This window comes from Epinephelus fuscoguttatus, linkage group LG15 (genome assembly GCF_011397635.1).
Source record: "Epinephelus fuscoguttatus linkage group LG15, E.fuscoguttatus.final_Chr_v1".
NCBI lineage: Eukaryota > Metazoa > Chordata > Actinopteri > Perciformes > Serranidae > Epinephelus > Epinephelus fuscoguttatus.
In genome coordinates, this window is record NC_064766.1 from 10,753,039 (window position 1) to 10,773,256 (window position 20,218).

A 20,218-nucleotide genomic window follows, 5' to 3' on the forward strand; every position below is an offset into this window, starting at 1 on the left:
ATGTGTGTAAGAATATTATACAACTAAATAATGTAATTTTTATTTATTTATTTATTTATTTTTTTGCTGAAAAGCAGCTCTGGTAAACTGTTATTGAGAAAGAGATAAAACTGAAGTGATGACATATCATCATATGAATTCAGATCATGGAATCAATAACACCTTGAAATTCTAGGGTGTTAAAAAAACATCTTTCCACCCTGTCTGGGAAGAGGACTTTATCAACAAACTGATTCACAGGTAAAGCTACTTTATTTATGTATTGAACATAGATTAACATGGATTAAATAGAAAGATAAAAAAAATGTAGTATCTTGTTTTCTGTGACTGTTCAACAATGTTTTCTAGGAACTCAAATGGTTTTATGATATATATTTAAATATGCTGTGGCAATATGACAAGATATGAAAGTAAATACTGTATATGCAAGGTCCCAAACCTTTTCATCCTAGACAGCTGTAGCTGGTTTCAGGTGTTTTACACATCTACACTGCCTCATCACAACAACACATGCTTCATGTCAAAATGTTAGTGGCTGCACTGTATTCAAAAACTCCAGATCTTATCTTTCCAGATTCCTAGTAACTGAGACTGAACAGGGTCTAACCGAGTCCAAGTAGAGTCCTGTTCCTTTGCTCTAGGTTTTGGGTCTGTGTGGTGTCAATATGTTACCTGAGTGGATTTGAGCAGATTTACAATCAACTCTGAACACGATGCCTCAAATTATCACAGTAGAAAAAAATAGTTTTTTGAGGTGATAGCTCTTATCGACATGCAGGGATATTATTTATGTTTAAGATGTTCTTTTCCCATGTGTGAAAAAGGTTTAAAGATAAGGAATACAATGAGGTAAAAGTCTTTCATGTAAACAGTTATAAAAGACGAGAATAAAAGAGTTGTTGAGTTTGCCAGGTCAAATTATCCTCGGTTATGTCCTTAGTATAGTCCGACCTATTCTGGGTTGTTGAGGCGAATATTGATATTGGTATTTGGGAGTAATCAGATAAACTATGTAAGATATATTGGCCAATATTTTTTTTTCTTTTACTTTACATAAACAAACAATATTGACTCTGATTACTGGGATATATATATATTTTTTAAATTGTGACCAAGATACATACTGTGTGACATTTTTCAGCTTTTTTTTTTATTTCTTTCTGTTAGAGAAATTATATAATGGTGACAGTTTCTAAATTACCTATGTCTGCAGTTTTATTAGTCTTACATCTGTGTCATATATATCTAGCTCTAGTCTTCAGCTCCCCTTCGGATTGAGTGGTTTTAAAAGAAAAAATATATAGGCTATATTTATGCACCTTAAGGTTTTCCACAGGTCTGTTTTTGGATATAAAACTTGAACATCTCTTAACTTAACCCCAGTTGCCTCAGATAACGGTCATCCTGACTATGACACAGTGCCCTGTTTAGTACTCCAAGTCTTTCTCTGCAGAATGGGCTGCAGCAAGTACAGTGTTTGGCACAGATCTGTGGAAAAAGCTTTTGACAAATCTGCCACAGCTCTTGCAACATGCATTGTTTGGTTTTGTTTCATCTGGTGTCTAGTAAAGATAAATATAAGATTAACTGTGGATTCTAACTTGGGTAAATTCCTTTCAGTGGCATCTCATTTGAAATTAATATGGAAGAATTCGCTGCGGTGACGTTTGTGGTTAATAACAGAGATATGCAGTAGTCCAATAAGAAAAGAAACAGACTTGAGTTCCTGGACCAGTGGGCAAACCTGGCTTACTTTATTATTCTAGTCCCACATGCTGTTGGAGAGTTTGTTTGAGTTTGTTCTGACAGAAAATAAATCCCATAAAAACCTTTTAACCCATTTAATTGAAAAAGAAAAGCTGTGTGAGCACCTTTAAACGTCGCACACACACTCACTTTCACACACTGTGGCATCACACTCAGTCAACCATAAGACAATAAACGTGCACTTGAGATTTAAATTACCTCCGTTCCTCAACATAAGCACACACACACACACACACACACACACACACACACACACACACACACACACAAGTCAAACAAACGTAGATCTGTGAGCCCCATTCATTCTCACAAATGTCTTACTTATGTCATTATCGGGTCCAGCAGCCTGTGTGTTTGCCTTCTGACAGCAATGGACACCATTCAAACAAACCCAGCTGTGGATACATGGCAGCGCTTTATCTCACTCATAGAAACACTAATTTACAAAATGTCTTTGACGACGCTCCCCAAACTTAATCCAGTCGGAAACCACAGGGCCTCGTGGGAGCTGCTGTCAAGCTGGGAATGTTTGTGTACATAAACTGAATGTGAAAAAATGGGAACACGACGCTCATTGTAACGAGAACACTGCAGCACAAATACAGCTGATAGTCCTGCTGCTGCTGTTTTTCTAATTTTGTGCTTTGGCTGGATAGACTCTCTGATTTCTCTATTATTTAACACCCTTTCCCCAGTGTTTACACTGGACACCACATTACTGGTGCCTGAAAATTCAACGTCTTTCCTCAGTTATTTGATCAGCCTGCCATTTTTATGGTTGGCTGTGGTGGAAGAAGTAGTAAGACCTTTTACTTAAGTAAAAGCACCACAATATAAAAATGCTCCATTACAAGAAAAAGTCCTGCAAACTATCCTACTGATGCAGAAGTACAGAAGTATTATACTCTTAATATACTTCAGTATCTGTTCTGCAGAAAATAAAATTCCCCCTGTGACCATTATAATGATCTATGTTACATCATTCGATTGGTTAAAACATGAATCTGTAAGCCGGGTGCTGCTGTTATAGCTGCTCGAGATGAAGCTAGTTCCAGTAGTTTAGTCTAGTGGTTCCCAACCAAGGGGTTGGACTCTCTCAAAGGGTCACCAGATAAATCTGAGAGGTCGTGAGATGATTACTGGGAGGGGAAAGAAGAAAAAACAAAGTTCTAATGCCAAATAAGAATTACTAGATACTTTAGGCCCTGCAAAATTATTTTAATTTAACAGTCTGAAGAGTTTAAAAGGGAGAATCAATGTACAGACATCTGAAACATGACAAGGGCCTCCAGGAAGACACTGTTTTAATCTGTTATAAATGTGTCATATGATTTTACGTTAAATCTAACAATAACTGTGTGATATATGTAGTGGAGTAAAAGGTATGTTACAGATGTTACAAACATTTGCCTCTGATATGTAGTGTATAGGGGCCATATCATATCCTTTAAGATAAAAACTGGTGCAGTTTTTAATATGATAAAAAAAAAATTGATATTGTGATAATGGCAATATTCTGACATAATGACGCCATACTGTTACATACAGCAACATTGCTAAAAGCAAAATTTCTACCTGCTTTGCGGTGGAGGAGTTAAGTATCATGGAATCAGTGGCATTGTTAGGCCTGGACATCCTGAATGTTTTATGAGCAGCCCTGAACTTTTCATACCATTTTAGCCACTTGCTGCTCAGAGTAAACATATAAGGAATCAGCATCAGCCTGTTCTCATTTCCAACTTGTCAAATACCGCCGCTTTGTCAGTAATTTTGATGTTTGATACCAATGCACAAAGGCGCCTTTTGTGGCAATATGATACCCCTGCCTGCAACCACGTAATATAAAGAGCTGGAAAGTCCCTCTAGTGCGGACCTGAGGGGAGGTTAATGTAACCCTGGACTTTCACCCAGGAGCCTGTTATTCGATTCCTGTGTGAGTTTTAAGCCAAACTATGACGTTCTTTTTCAAAACCTAACCACCTGCTTTTGTTGCACACGGAAGTAAATGTAAAAACAGTGTTTTAGTATTTTACCTACCTTGTGTGTGTATTTTGAAAAGACTGTAAGTATCTAAAAAGCTGAAACTGTATATCTCCTGTTTAAAGTGTATTTTAACAGAAATTATGCATGCAACAAGCGTAAACGAAATGGCAACAACAGACGCAGGACACCCAGAGTGTCATATTTAGACATTTAAGTCCACTAGCAAAACAGCAAATTCATGAGGAGTTGGTATGAAAATGCTTTGGTCATAATGTATCCTGATATGAAGCTTAACAAAAACTGTGGCATCTTTGTAACTAAACAACCTGTCAAAATAAATGCAAAACTGTGTGTGTGTACTTTGTGGTTCATTTTGTATTGTTTGCAAACTGAGAGGCAATTTTTAGATATAAAATTATGACACCTTTTTTTTGTTACAACTTTATGTTCTTGAAATTAATTAAAAAAACATCTGCAGTATGTTGTCATGTTTTCAGGAATATCATTATTGTAAAAATACCCTGAAATATTGTGATATTATTTTAAGACCATGTTGCTAATCCCTAGTAAGTAGTAAAGGACAACAGCTCTGTGTTTTAACCCATGCACTAAATATCAGAGACAGTATATTAGACTCACCATTAGGTTTTAAATGTGTCTTTCCCCCTCAGTGCAGCTTCTCCTTTCAGTGTACCGTTCATCTCACACTGCATTATACAGCAGCATTAACATTTGATAAAATAAATTGCAGGCATGGTGGATCATTATTCTCAAGCAAGTTTTAAGTATCTACAAGGTCATTTTCTTACTGCACAGAAATGAAGGGAAATCAATGGCTGTCTGGCAAACAGAGAAAACTCATTAGAAAACACTGTAGCATGGCTCTGGGATGGCCGCCACTAATATAAAGTATACAGGAAAACTCCACTGTGGATTAAGTTTAAATAATAAAACCATGTAAAAGTCATGATACCCAAGTATCTGTAATTTGTAAGGTTCTAAAAGATGAATGTGACATTGAAACGTACTGTTTGTGTGTCTCCAGATGTGCACACAGAGGCAGTGCAGGCGGCCCTGGCCAAGCACAAAGAAAGGAAGATGGCAGTGCCGATGCCTTCAAAGCGGCGGTCGCTGGTGGTCCAGACTTCAATGGACGCCTACACACCACCAGGTATGGAACCAAACAGTGACTACATTGACAGATTAAACTGACTCATTTTTCTGCAGTCTGAGCAGCTTTCAGCCACATGTGTACTTGGGCTCAGCTAGGCTAAGAACTAAATGCTAATGTTCAGCTTTTGGCTCAGAGCCCAGCTAATGTAGGCATGTCAACTTGCATGTTAACCACTAGATGTTGATATGGTGATGGTTAGCATTTAGCATGCTAGTATGCCAACTTAGGCAAATTAACTTGCAAATATTTACCAAATAACCAGTAGAATGTCATGATATATTGCCCAAAAAGACAAGAAAATCACAATACAGGCAATATTGCAATACCAAATGTTCTGTAGAGAGTCTGTCATCTAGGTAACATCATGAGATCTGTGAAACTGGAACCAAATGGTAAAATAATTCTCAAAAGTAGGAACCACTTTCTTTTGGTAAAATATGAGTTGTATTCAGTTTTCTTGAATTTTGTGGCATTTACGTCAATAGCAGAGCCCCCTAGGAATAGCCTAACCATCCTCTTTGACAGTGTCACAAGAAAGAATCCATCATGATACATATTAAGTAAGTGTTTCTCTCCCCTTACCTTTAACTCTGTGGGGATGGGAGCCTTTTACATCTGGGCCCAGGGGCTTTTTGTGTCATATTCCGTCTATGTCCTAATTAACTAACAAACGGCAAAACCTGCACAAACCAGAACGACTGCAGAGTTTAACAATCTGCAGTTACTGAATACATTGCAATTTGTCGTACAGTGATGAAGAGGATACATCATGATATATTGCCGCCTCAATTAGTAGTCTCCTTTTCCATAAAAAATGACTTTACAACTTTATAGTTGGAAGTATTTCAGAACTCAAACTTGTTGGAGGACAGAAACCCTCCAGAGAATTTGCACAGAGGGAGCTATAATCAGTATGGATCAGTTTGAGGTTTTTATAGTTTTGGATTCTGTATTGCTCTTGGGCTTTTCATTTCCTTCTGACCTGGCAACACTGCTGTCAGTTAGCACGGATGCAGGTGGAAACAACCCTGAAAATCCCCCTTTTTTTCTTTTTTCCACACCCATGTGACTGCATATTTTGAAGTTAGTGTTGAGAGAAGAACTGCAGGACTCATACTTGTTAGTCAACAGTTACAGATTCGCTCCCTGCTGCTGTTGAATCCTGCTGTGTGCCCCCCTGGCCTCTCCTATGAACATTTAGCATATGTAAATACCTAAGATAGATATCATTTCTCTTAAAATGTGCACCGGACACAGTTGCTGTGCTGATTTTCATCCCTGTAGTGTGCAAAGGATCTGTGTGGGGTGGGTGGCAGTGGCAGTCATCCATGTCTTAATGGCACTAGTGTCGTTTAATGAGGGTGTTAACGAGGCCATTATATTTCTGGCTGCAGGGTTGAGCTTCACAGAGCTCCACTGAACTAGCCGTGATTTAGACTAACAGCACAAAGAAGTTACAGCTGCCAAAGATTAAATATGAGGGTATGTTAATGGATCAATCCAAAACTAGATGGAGATAGATGTGTTCAATTTACACCACAATGGGATCTAAAAATGGGTGACATAAGCAACATTTTATTCAATTAATATTTGGGAATCAACTCAGGAAAGGTTGGCGTTCAGTGATATCACATATGAGTCAAGTTAAAGGTCCAGTCTGTAAGATTTAGAGGGATTTAGTGACATCTAGTGGTGAGGACTGCAGATTTGAACCAGCTGAAACTCTCCAGTTAAGAGTTCCTTCAGTGTTCATTATTCAGGAGGTTTTTACTGGGAGCTGAATTATCTGCAGAGGTCTCTTCCTCCCCAAAACAAACTACCCAGGTGATTAAAACAGGTAAAAACACTGAATAAAGCAGTTTCATGTTACAAATCAGTATTTCGCTGATATTGTTTAGCACGTTGTAGACAGCCTGCTTGCCCAGCACCTGCAAATGTGGGCTCACCTTTTTTCTCTGATAACTTACGTCCCTTATTTGTTAGTCAGATGTTCAGGAAATCTTTACTATGAGCTGAATTATTCACAGAGATCTCCTCCTGTCCGGACAGACTCTCCAACAGACTCGGTAGATTAAACTGCTAAAAACACTGAATAAAGCAGTTTCAAGTTTTAAAAAAGCAACATGTTTTTCCAATGCTCTTGTTGCAGAGGGGCTGTTAATTACAATGGCCAACATTAACACGTGAATGGCCCTATCTAGAGCCAGTGTTTGGTTTGTCCATTCTGGGCTACTGTAGAAACATGGCTGTAGTCTCTGTATATGAGGACCTGCTCCCTATGTAGACATAAACAGCTCAGTCTAAGGTAGTGAAAACACATTATATTATGTTACAATTCTGCCAATATATACCACTAAACCCTTCACGTCAACTTAGAAAACTTAAATCTTTCCAATTCTATAACTCTCAAGAATTTTCATTAACACAAGTTGTATTATAATTTAAGAATAAACCTACCATATTACAGATTTGACCTTTATCTGTCTATTTATCTACACTACCTACTTTTGCTATTAAAAGATTTCAGAGCGATAAAATATGGTATGAGAAAGGTATACAACTTAAAAAGGATAAGGAGGATAAGGTTGGCCTTACTCTGCATTTTTCTTATTATCATCAAATCCCCCAAAAGGAGCAAAACCAGGAATGTTTTAGTCTGTCTCTCAATACTGTGTGACTTCCTGTCTGTGGCTCCCAGCTCCAATCCCATTGGTTTCTACCAAAGATATATATCATTAAAAACAGCACAAAATATAAATATAAATATAGATATAAAATATAATTAAGATTTTGTGTTTGACAGACTTAATTGTTTTTTGTTGTTTTTTTTTTTTAAAACAGCTCGTAACTATTTTTATTAAACAAACAGGAGGAGATAGTGCATTTGTTGGGGACTATTTTCAGCAGTGGATTAATCCACATTTGGTGCAGCAGCATGGTGTGTGTTGGGTTGAGTCAAAACAAACTACAGCATGTGTGTTCATGGTGATGAAGGAAAATGTCACTCATGTTTATAGAAATATATGTATATATCAACGGCCATTAACATCAAATCCTATATGAATGTAAAACCATGTTTTCTACATACATGACACATGCAATTGAAGCTTGTTTGTGTACTGTGAAGACATGTTACACAGAGTAGTACTATATGTACACACACTGGCACAATATTCACATGATTTTATGTTTTTATTTTTGCCATTTTTCATAAAGGAAGGTAAACAAGCAGCGAAGAGTCACACATGATACACAGAAACACTCACAATCCATCTTGAAGATTTAGAAAGCTTGTGTCCTGAGGGAGCGGTAAAAGCAGTCTCACACACACACACACACACACACACACACACACACACACACACACACACACACACACACATACACGGCTGTTTGTCTGCCAGAGAGGTTCATTCGAGGACGGCAGAGTCGCGTGTTGCCGAGCAGCATGTCGTATCGTGCAGAGATGACAAGTGAGGCAGGACTCTGATGTGCTTTTTATTGGCTTTTGACTGTTGCATTTTCTCAATTTCTCAATAAATATATTTCAGCTTTCTGAAGGGCTGCTTTGTGTCAGAAACTCTCTTTCTGTCTATTCTCTTTGTATGTTTTTGTTTATTTCATGACATTCCCAGGTTGCCCGGCAGCATGATATTTTCGTCAACATGTTTGTGTTTTGTCACTGGTAGCCTCCACAGGGTCTCGCTGATAACGAGGCACAGATTTGCCTGTAAACATGTCAGAAAAGAACCATGGGTAGTTAACATGTCGAGACTGCATACAGTCTGATGGCATTTTAAAACAGCAAATGTCAGTTGTAATCCGTGACGAACAAGACATGTCACCTTTTAAAGTTAACGGCAACCAAACAAGGAAACTGTCTTTGATATAAAATATAACTTTCAAACTTATTTTGTTTGGATTTCTTAAAGGGACAGTTCACGCCCAATTTAAAAAATACATATTTCACCTTTTATCTGTAGTGTAGCTTGTGAAGTGTTGGAGATATCGGCTGTAGAGATGTCTGCCTTCTCTCCAGTGGAATGGAACTAGATGGCACTCAGCTTGTGGTTCTCAAAGCCCCCCACAATACATTTGAAAAACTCAGTAGCAATGTCACTTTCTATAAATCATGACCCACTTATTCAGGATAATCTTGAGACCCTGTTGTGAGCAGTTTCATGTAGGAACTATTTTCTTTCTACTGAACTACACCTGCCAACCATATCACTGCGCAGAAGGAAGTGTGCATCTTCTCATGGATGAGAGGCTGTTTGTGACAGCGCAAAATGTAAACATTAATGGCGTTCTCCTCTGCTGAACTGTAACATTGGATAGCTGAGAGGTGCTAGGTGAGCTAGCAGTAGAGGCTCACTTCCTTCTGCTTGGTGATATGTGGTTGGCAGGTGTAGTCTGGTAGAAAGAAAATAGGTCTTCCATGAAACTGCTCACAACAAAATCTGTGGATTGCCTTGGGTCACTGGTTCATGATTTTGGGAAAGAGGCATTAATGTTGAGTTTTATATTTTGAGCACCACAAGCTGAGTGCCAGCTAGTTCCATTATACTGAAGAGAAGACATACACCTTTGTAGACAATATCGCCAACACTCAACAACTCCATAACAATCTAGATTGATTAATAGCACTACAGGTAAGAGAAAAAAAATGTATTTTTTATTTGGGGGTGAACTGTCACTTAAGAAGATGAGGAGTATTTATATTGGGGCTCGGGCTTTTAGATTTTCAGATTTGGGTACCAGGTAGGGACAGCCTGATAGGAGGTGTTCATTTCTTTGGAAATGTAGAAAACACAAAGTCCTTAACCATTTAAGAAAGTCAGTCACATCACAACCAGATTCTCAGGATTAAAACTAGCTGAATTCAAAGCAAATTGTGTACTTGTGTTATTTCAGTGTACCGAGCGGAGTGCCTCTGTTCACCTGATGAACATGAGTCCAACATTCACTCTCCTTTCAACTCTGACTCAGACTTTGGACAGAAATGTCTGGTTCTTTTTGTTTGGGTGGTTGTTGGACTCGTTTACTGTGTGTCTGCCATTGCCCTGCAAGCGCAAGCACACACAGACACACACACACACACACGGACAGCACCTGTGTGTGTGAGAACTGGGTCAGCTTCTGTTGTTATTCATATCACTACCATCGGTCTCATAATGCTGTAGGCATTATGGAAATCACATGCAAAACACACACCCACATACACACACTCTTTCTCTCTTTCTCACTGTCTGTCACAAACACACACACACACACACACACACACACACACACACACACACACACACACTTTCAAAAACAAACTTTACTCCATTCCCCCCCTGTGGCAACTCCCAACAGATGGGAGCTAAAACCTTCCCAGGCTACAGACAATAGAGTGGGATATACATAGATACTATTTCTCTGTCTAACTCTAAATATAGCAGATTATACAGCTATCCAGATATGATCAAACCACTTATTTCTCTGTTGTTTAATAAATTCTTTCATTCCACAATGTTAACTGTTGCTATTGTGAGACTCTATTTCATTTATTCAGTCTTCTCTTCCATCATCCATCATCTGTCTTATCTTTTTACCTTCTCAGATACATCCTCGGGCTCAGAGGGCGAGGGTCAGGGAGACGGCGATGAAGAGGAGGGAGGAGATGGCGAAGAAGAGGATGGAGGAGGTGGCGGCGGAACCTCATCCAGCAGGGAAGGCAGCATCAGCATGGAGCACTGGATAAGCCGGGCCATCCACGGCACCTCCTCCACCACCACTACGACCTCCTCCACGGCTTCATCGTCCTCTTCCTCCACACGCAGTGGGGGGAGTGGGGCAGCTGGAGGCAGGCTGGCCGACGTCCTGGCCCAACACGTCCACATCTCTGCCCACCACCAACACCTCCGCCACCACCATCATCACCACCACCACCGCAAGACAGGTAAGAGGTTAGAACTGAACTGGTCTGGGTGTCTCTAATCCTGACACCTTTAGCCAAATCTTAAAGCTCTTAGTCAAATACAGACATCTTTAGAGAAATACACAAACTCTTGAAGCAAATGAAGGAGACCCTTAGGCAACTTTAGACAGCAAAGTCCAGACGATCATAGGCAAACAGAAACATCCTTAACAAAATCGGACTCTTTTAGAAAAGTCTTGAGACAGTCCTAGCAGACTTCTTACTTCTTTAGCAAACTCTGAATAATTAAAAAAATCTTGACACTTTAAGTACAGTACAAACTCCTTTAGCAAAAAAACAGAGACACAGTTAGCAAACAGAAGACATCCCAAGCAAACTTAAAGCACCCTCCAGACACTTAAGAAAGGCCAGACACCCTGAGCCAACTCCTAAAACCCTATGCTCCTTCATACCTTTAGCAAACTCCAGATAACCTACACAACAAAAGAGAAAGGTGCTTAGCCACATTAAAACATCTACATCAATGTCCAGAAACCCTCTGACATCTCTTGAGAAATCTTTGTCTAGAGTTGGCAAAATGCAGAGTCTTTCAGCAAAGAGCAGGGGCTCTTAAGAAAGGCAAGACATCCTTAGCCAAGTCATAAAACCTTTTGCCAAAGCCAGACACTGTTTGCAAACTCCAGAAAACTGGTACTTAGCCACATTCAAACATCTTTAGCAAATTCCAGACACCCTCAATTATCTCTTGACACCCTCAGCCAAATTTAGATCTAGAATTGGCTAAATGTAGACACAATATTTTTACATCTGTCCTGACCGAACCCAGACTCAACTGTTTTGATGAAGTTTTCTGAAATCCAGCACAGGTTTCATCACACAAGATGTTATATTTAACTTCTCAGTTAGGGAAATAGTTAAACGTGTTTGGGTATTTTTGCTGTTACAGTTAGAGATGATGTTTGAAGGCTGGTGAATGCTGATGACTTGTGAGCACAAATCATGTGCTTATTATGAGAGTGTTCTTTTGTGAGCTGTTAGCCTGTGGGGTAAAATTAAAACTATTTGTAACAGGATGAAATGGATGAACAGGATGCAAATGCATGGCTGTAACATGTAAATTCAGTGTGTTTTAGAAGTTGTCCTGATACTGCTTTCAAGGTAATTTAAACACCACTTTACTCCCAAAAGGCAGTGTCAAAATGCTGCACATTCAGCATACTAAAACTTTAAAAGGAATTCATAAGCATAAAGAAGTTGTTGGAAAATTAAATGTCACCATGTCAAAGTGTCAAATAATTAGAATTATTTTAAAGACAAAACAAAAGAAGATATAGGTATACATAAAAAGTGATCAAGCATGACTGTTGTCTATCTTAAATTGGGATTCAGAAATGTTACTGCAGTCTGAATTTCTCTGAATATTTTTTTTTTACTGTAAATAGTGCACTTAAAGGTGGTGTCATTTCTTCCGGACAAAGATTGTTAATAGCATGTACAATAGCATGTGCCAAATTGACCATCTCTCTCACTCCCACTGCCTTTCTCTCTATACATCCATGACCTTTTCCGTGTCCTGTGCTCAAGCACAAATGCCCCTCGTAGCCGATTGGCAGGTTTAGTCTTTTGTAGCTTGGTCTGAGCTACTGTGTTTGTTTCCCATCTAGAGAGCCAGAGCTGTGTGTGAACACCTGGATATTTTTTTCAGTGCGCACAAAACAGATAGCCAGCAAACTGTGAGGAGATATTTGCTGAATTAGATAAAAAGTGTTTTGGATTAAAATTGCTGACTGCATCTTTAAGCTATTCCATATTTTGCCAAAGAATTCTCATAAGACACCGTGGAGGTCCCCGAATCCCAGTTTGGGAACAACAGGGCTGAAAACTGCAACGAGAACTTCAAAGCTTGTCTGATTTGGTCTTAAAATAAAGCAACGTATCCTTGAGTTTATTCATTGTAGGTAAAGTTAGTTGGCTGTTGAGAGGTTTCTAATAAAATGTGTTTGGCTGGAAGGACTGTGTGTGTGTGTGTGTGTGTGTAGTGGGTGGGCTTACTGTTCAGTCTTTGAAGTTTAAATGTGTTAACTGGGGATATTGGGTGGTAAAGTTTGTTTATTTGGAGGGTTGTATCTCTGTGTAGAGTTTGTAAATGCAGGTTTTTACAGTGCTTCTGCTTCCTGTATTAACTCTGTGTTTTTTAGTGTCCTGCTACGTGTTATATGTCTGAAGTAACAACAGTTAAAACTTCACTTTAAGCTGCCTCTCTTATTTCTAGATTTTCTATTTACTCACTTTTTGAAAACTTTTTTGGCTTTAACCACATATTTCATTTTTCATAGTATGAATGTTACCTAAAGGAGCTGTAAATCGGATCTGTTTTTGTGCTATTGGTGTCCCTTCACATCCGATTGGTTTTGATCAGACCAACATAAGAAGTTAAAGCTTGGACTATACTTTTCTGACTAAAAAATATGCTGCAACTCTTTAGTAACAGGGACAAACAGCCCTGTTTTTCAAAGAATCCAGGGAGTTTTTAGATTGTTTATTCAGCCCAAGAAGTGGGATAATTTACCATGACTAATATATATTATGACAAGTCATTTAAAGTATTCTAAGTTATATGGACTTAATTAAAATTCTACATTATTGTACAGTAAAGGTGGTCTGTTTTTAATAGCCCAGAGAAATGTCCGCAGTAGCCACACTAGCAAACCTGTCAATACCAAGAATGGAGTAACACTGAAATCTTGGCAATATTATTAATTATAATCTATTACAAGAATTAAATGTTTTCAGTCACCCACAGAAAAAAAACAAGGTAACAATACGAGATGTATCCTGACAGTTGATATGGTGACTGCGAGATGATGTCTGCTATTTACATACAGTATGTTAGACCTGTTCCCTTTAAAACCATAGCCTGAGGGATTTACAGAGAAACATACCAACCAAAGGACAGAGCATGAACTCCTAACCACACTAACACACCATTCTCCTGCATAGCTCAAAGGGCAGAATGTGGCACCAACACTACAGCAGGGCGGAAGTTCCTTTGCAGCTGCCGCAACCATAAACCTACAGTAAACACATGAAAGTGAAAAACTGGCCCGCTGCTGTCACAGAATCCTGTTTGTGCCTCCTCCCGCTGTTTGCTGAGGTAACGTTGTGATTAAATGCTAAATTGTTTTCATGCTGGCACGGTTGGTACCCAGCTCTGAAGATAATGCATGGACAGACACAGAGAGAGCCCCCTGCCAGCTCCGCCCGCCAGCATCCGCCTCCTTCACAGCTCAGATGTGACAGGAGAGCTTCTGTGCAACGCTGGTGGTTTACCAGTTTGTTTATTTTACTGTGTCACCGTTCCCTGCAGTCTCAAATTAGTAAAGGCAGAAAGATGTTAGCAAAGGAGCAGCTGCTGAAAGTATGTGGGCCTCTGCAGAGCGGCATTTAGGCTGCTCAAAAGAATGAGCTGAGAAAGATGGTGAGGATACTGGAGGAAAATGTGTTTCAGAACTTTTCGGATAAAATCGGAAGAAATAAACTGCAGGTGAAAGTTAGAAGTAGCTCTTTCTATTTGATGTTTGAGATGAAATTCACCCAGCTGCATCTTGAAATGCACAAACTACCTACACTAGTTTTTGTACTTAGCTACACACTAACACACAACATTCAAATATATTCACATTATCATTACTTCATAATATAAAAATTACCCACGAGAAAATACAGAAATTTCATTCTTGACTTTTGGGGGTAGAGTTGAGCTTCCTCAAAAGAGTAAAATAGTAACTCAAAGGTTTGCTTAATTGCTTTTGGAGATTTCAACTCTCACGTCTTCATCATTGAATCAAACTGGCTTCTGGTAGTGTATTATATCATCTGAAGACCTAATTCTGCATTTAGACTTCTCAGTTTGTGGCTGTTATATTTCATTTTAGTGATCCTGTAGCCATTTGACTATCACCGTCGGGTCAGGAGCATTGCCAAAGTAATCAAACCCCTGGGTCACCCACACATCCACCATCACTAGCAGGTGATGAGAAATAATTCCATGCAGGTTTATTTTTATTCATAAAACCTTGAATACTGTTATATCCCCAGGTTGGTCTCAGGGAGAAACATAAAGTTAGATGAGGAATATGAGGAGCCAAGTTGTTCAGCAGTTTAACCTTTTATTGGCAAATATGGAAGCATAAAGACAGGCTCGGAGGTAAAATCAAATCCCACAGCGAAATAAACTGCCTGAAAAGAAATATTAGAACAAACAAAAATTTACAAAAATTGGCAGCTCTTCCCTATGATGCTTCCTGACAAGAAAATGAAAGGTGGTGAAGACTAAAAAACAGGTAACAATAGCTTAGAATAATCTGACAACAAAATTACTACCTTAAATCATGCAACTTTTTAAAGTTAAAATAACAGCTTTAACATAATTGTGATGGTACACTCACATGTAATAGGAAGAATGTCGCCTGTGTCCTTCCCACTTCACACCCAAACACCTGTTCTTGCACTATGTAACTTTGGTGAGTGGGTAAGATCTCCCAGGGGAAGTGGGTAGCATCACACACCACTAGCTATCTATAAGTGGAAGCTAGCTCTGTATTCTCAGTACAGACATCATGGCAGAGGCGTAGAATCTTTGTTATACGGAGGAATGCAGCATAGATTAGTCACACATTTACCAATGGGGGGAATGCACCATATTTACTATATACTATATGTAAACATCCACCGTTGGAGTGAAGTCAGAAATCTATATAAGACAGTGTTTTATTAATGTGCATTTCAGTCCATTATTCAGTATATATCAGGATAAACAGCTGATGGAGATATGGTTTATTTCAGTTCTTCTTTCTCTTCGGTGATGCTTAAAGTTACACGCTTTGTGAACATCAGGATTCAACCATTTAGTCTGTTTTATTACATTTTGTATGATATTTTGTATGATATTTTGACTGATTTTACTCCCCTGGAATTCCACTCGGGGGTTTTTTTAATGTGCAAACTGAAAATCCGTTAAAAGCAGGTAGATTGAAACATCATTTTTTTTATTAATCCTGTATTATATTACATACCTAATGCACTATCCAACTATAAAGACAAAAAAAAAAACATGTCATCTGATGCTGAGGATGGTTTTGGTTTGGTCTTAGTACAGTCTTTTGTCCAGGGTTATCTTTGGTTGTAGTTTATTATTTGGTTTATGTGTTTTTCATAGCCAGTTCTGACGGTTACACATTTCCATTACATTGTACATTTTTCAGTTGGTGTAAAGTTTCATTAACTCTTTTCTTCATGTATATCACAGAGGAAATCCACAGCCTTGTACACGTGTGAGTTACAGCCCTGTTTCTCATTTCCTTGTTCAAGGCCAAAGCAGCAGCTGGCGTGTGTTTTCAGTGTGTGTGTGTGTGTTAATACTTAAGGGAGATCGTTTTCTGCACAGCCTCGTTTTTTATTCAGCTCTTATCGGAGCAGCTTGGCCTGCTCGTGCAGATAACTTTTTGTTCCCTCTCCCCAGTCTATCATCCCTCCTTTCATCCCTGTTACAGGATCGTTGTGGACAATCTGGTTGTTGTGGCTGACATTTTGTAGAGTTTATGTTGAATAGTGCACAATGTGTTTGTGTCACTGTGTGCCTCTTGTGTTTCAGATAACAACAGTAAGTGCTTGTTTGTGCAGTTGTGCTGCTGTTGCTATGTGATTATTGAAAACCGTTTAGAGACATGTGGTGCTCTTTTGATGAAAGTTGAAACTTATTTAATCCCAAGCACCTGCGAGCACTAAAATAAACTCAGAGTCTTTTTATTGAGAACAAATACAGATCTGACATTCCTCCTTGGTACATTAATGAGTGGTTTAATTCAAATGTCAGATTATAGATTGTCTCCTCACACGTAGTGATATAGTATATCAGTAAATTATTTAACTTTTACAGTACAACTTTTAATGTATCTTTGCTTCCTTTAATCGCAAAAAAAGTATTTTTCTAGAGACACCTGGGCAAGAGGCCAGTACAAAAACAACTAGAAATACAAAACAAACTTAAACTGTAAATACCACAAAAGGTTTTAAAAATGTCCAGATAAAACATATATGGAGGTACTTGATCTTCCAAGGCTATTCAAATTAAATAATTGCTACATATTACAAACAAAAGCAACTGAGAGTGCAATTTATAAGACCCTTTAAAATTATCATCAGTTCACCAAAAATAACCACCTCTGACATTCAACATTGTTCCAGCATGAGGGAACGATGTATTTAAAAGTTGTTGTTTTTTCCCTAACTGAGTCGACTAACATCTGCAGAACATCTGTGAGAGTTCAGGCCATGTTTTGATTCAGCACAGATTTGTATACAGGTGAAGAGGAACCAACTCAAAGAGAGATTTATATATAAAAGTCAACCAGCGGTGAATGTCAGCTTAACCCAGTTATTGAATATCCAGCACATGTATGGTAAGCAACATTTTTAGACAGTGGACTGGTACATTCCTGAAGAACAGGTTAAAATAAATGTTGTTTCCTTCCCTGAAAAGAGAATCAATGTAATTGGAACTAAAGCTGTGAACCATGTTTTTCAGATGTGCTTTGAAAGACAGATTCTGATCTATAATCAACCCGAAATATTTAGCATTTTTAGTCCGTTCCAATTTCAAATCCTTTAAGAGTCAGGGGATGTTAGCTGGTAACTTCCTTTGCCTTTTTTTTAAGAAACAGGCACTGATTTGCAAATATGTAATATATTTTTTGTACTATAACATGATGAAATCTTATAGTGCCCTGTTTAACTAGACTGAACTGTGTTTCAAGATAGAGGTGTCTCTTTAAAGGAACAGTGCACCCCAATATCAAAAATACATAATTCTCCTCTTACTTGTACTGCTGTTCACCAATCTGAATTGTTTTGGTGTGAGTTGCAGAGTTTTGGAGATATGGGCTGTAGAGATGTCTGCCTTCTCTCCAATATAATGGAACTAGATGGCATTTGGCTTGTGTGCTCAAAAATGCCAAAAAAAAAAAAAAATTCATTTGAAAACTCACCAACAATGTCTCTTTCCAGAAATCATGATGCGGTTACTGTTATCTTTCTACCAAAGTACACCCGCCAACTATATGACGCAGAAGGACGTGTTTATCTGCCTCTAGTTCACCTAGCACCACTATGTTAGCTAACGTTACAGCCAGTGGTATAGTTTAGTTGATGAGGTGGGTGTAGTTAGATGGGTCATATATAGTCCAATTTTTTGGGGGGGGCGAGGGGCTGATAGGTGGGTAAAATGTAACGGGCAGAAAAAGAGGTGGGTATACCCTTAGCAAATTTGCAAATCCTAGTATAGCAAAGGAATGACCTGCCCTACTGTCCTTATGATGGCTCGTGCTTGTTGCCTTCATTGGGTGGATTGGATAGGTTCAGGGTAGGAATGTAAGGGTAAGCCAATCAGAGGCAGAGTAAGGCGGGCCATTCTTTCACTATCCCAGTATTCGTAAGTTCACATACCTTGAATACCTGCAGAAACCCTCCTCCGCACTACTGGTTACAGCTCAGCCGAAGAGGACGCCATTAATGTTTACATCTTGGCCGTCCGTGAGTAGATGCATGCTTCCTTCTGGGCTTTGGTACAGTTGGCTGGTGTGGTTCAGTAGAAAAAAAATAGTTCCTACATGAAAATGCTCACAACAAGGTCTGTGGATTATTATGAATAACTGGGTCATGATATCTGTTTATTTTTTAAAGGTATTTTTTGGCATTTTGAGCACCACACGGTGAGTGCCATTATGTTCAAGAGACAACAGACATCCCTACAGCCCTTGATAAATAGCACTACAGGTAAGAGGAAAAATATGTATTTCAGATTCTGGAGTGAGCTGTCCCTTTAAGGATATATAACACTGTGGTAACTGCACTGTGTCAAGAGAAAAGACTCCAGTGCCCTGAAAGTGAGGTTCCTGAATGACACACAACTTGACACCACTTTTCAAGATTCCCCTCCCTTCTTGTTCCTCACATGCAGGCCTTTTAACCCACCTCTCCTTGAGGAGGAGGAGGAGGGCATTGCCAGCTGGCATGGTAGAGAATGGAAACTCTGGGCCACGACGCTCCGGTAAGTTGAGATCGGAGCATGGCTGGCAGAGAGAAGAAGCAGGGTCAGTCTCCTGCCATCCCTCTCAGAGCTCACGGCAGGGATGTCGAATTTTTCCCCTTATAAGTTGCAGTGACTCTTTCCCCCAGTGTCTTCCATCATATGCTTGCTGTTGGAGTTGTGCCCTCGTTGGTTGTTTCCTCCTAATGGAATTTGTGCTTAGACATGTTGTGAAAGTGCAGAAGAAAATATTTCAATGCTAACCTCACTAGCATTGAGCGTTGTTGTAGATGCATGAAACTATTGTGTTTTTGTGTGGATTAAAACAAAAAAGCTGGCGCTCACAGCTTTTTAGAGTGAAGATTGTTGATGGTGAGAATCAACAATGCTTTTAAAGGGGCGAGATAGCAGCTTTTCCTCTTTTCAAGGTTACTCTGTTTGATGTTGTTTATTGATTTGGCTAATTATGCAGCATGTTTTTTAGTTGTTTGCTCAGCCAGAGGCAATCTGCTTTCAAAAATGCCTTTTCATCTAAGCCAGAAAGCAGATGGTGGAGGAATGTAGGCTGCCTGCCTGCGTCCTCTCCTTATTTTTCTCTTTTGTAATGCAGTATTCTTTAAATCTGCTACCTGCGATCATAAATACTGCATCAAAGAATGTAACACCTGTTTTGTATGGTTAAGAAAGGTTCTCAAGAACAGCCAGACAAAAACAAAAACTTGAATAATATTGGCTTATTGTGCACCAGAGGTACGACCTGAAGACTCCATCAGCCAACTCACTGCTTGGCATGTGAAGAGACAGCAGCTGACTCTCTCATTTACTGAAGTGGATTGCTTGCGAATACAAAGTGATCAACACTGTGGTGAACCATGGGCATACAGCTAAAGAAAAGGCTGAATACTAGACCTTTTAATCAGCCATTCATCACTGTCAGAAAAAAAATATATACCCTGAATCCTTTAACACCATTCTGGAAGCTTTCCCTTATTCAGTGTAATTAAGGCTACAGTCTGGATGAGGCCCATTGGGATTGCACTGTAGCATAGCATCCCTGTCAGTGCTGCATATCTGTCAGGGGAATACTCTGTGGTGCCTGAGAAGTAACAGTTCAACAGCTTCCTGGATGCTATTCATCAGGTGTCTTATAACACTAGGGTGAGTGAAGTGTTTGCTTCAGGGACATGAGGAATGAGATGCAAAATTGCTCTTGAGGTTTTTCTTGAGACAATCATCTTGACTTGTTGTAGTTTTATAAATCCAGCCTTCTTTCTCTCTGATAAAG

At 39.0% G+C, this 20,218-nt stretch overlaps 1 protein-coding gene across 6 annotated transcripts in view; it reads left to right on the forward strand.

The window, feature by feature from the left end:
* LOC125902101 (disco-interacting protein 2 homolog C) overlaps positions 1-20,218 on the forward strand; it is a 251,250-nt gene that overhangs the window by 148,752 nt on the left and 82,280 nt on the right. For all 6 annotated transcript variants that reach the window (XM_049598230.1, XM_049598233.1, XM_049598231.1 and 3 more), the window contains exons 4-5: positions 4,796-4,921; positions 10,530-10,868. In XM_049598230.1, coding sequence (XP_049454187.1) covers positions 4,796-4,921; positions 10,530-10,868 — 465 coding nt within the window. The remainder of the gene's footprint in view (positions 1-4,795; positions 4,922-10,529; positions 10,869-20,218) is intronic.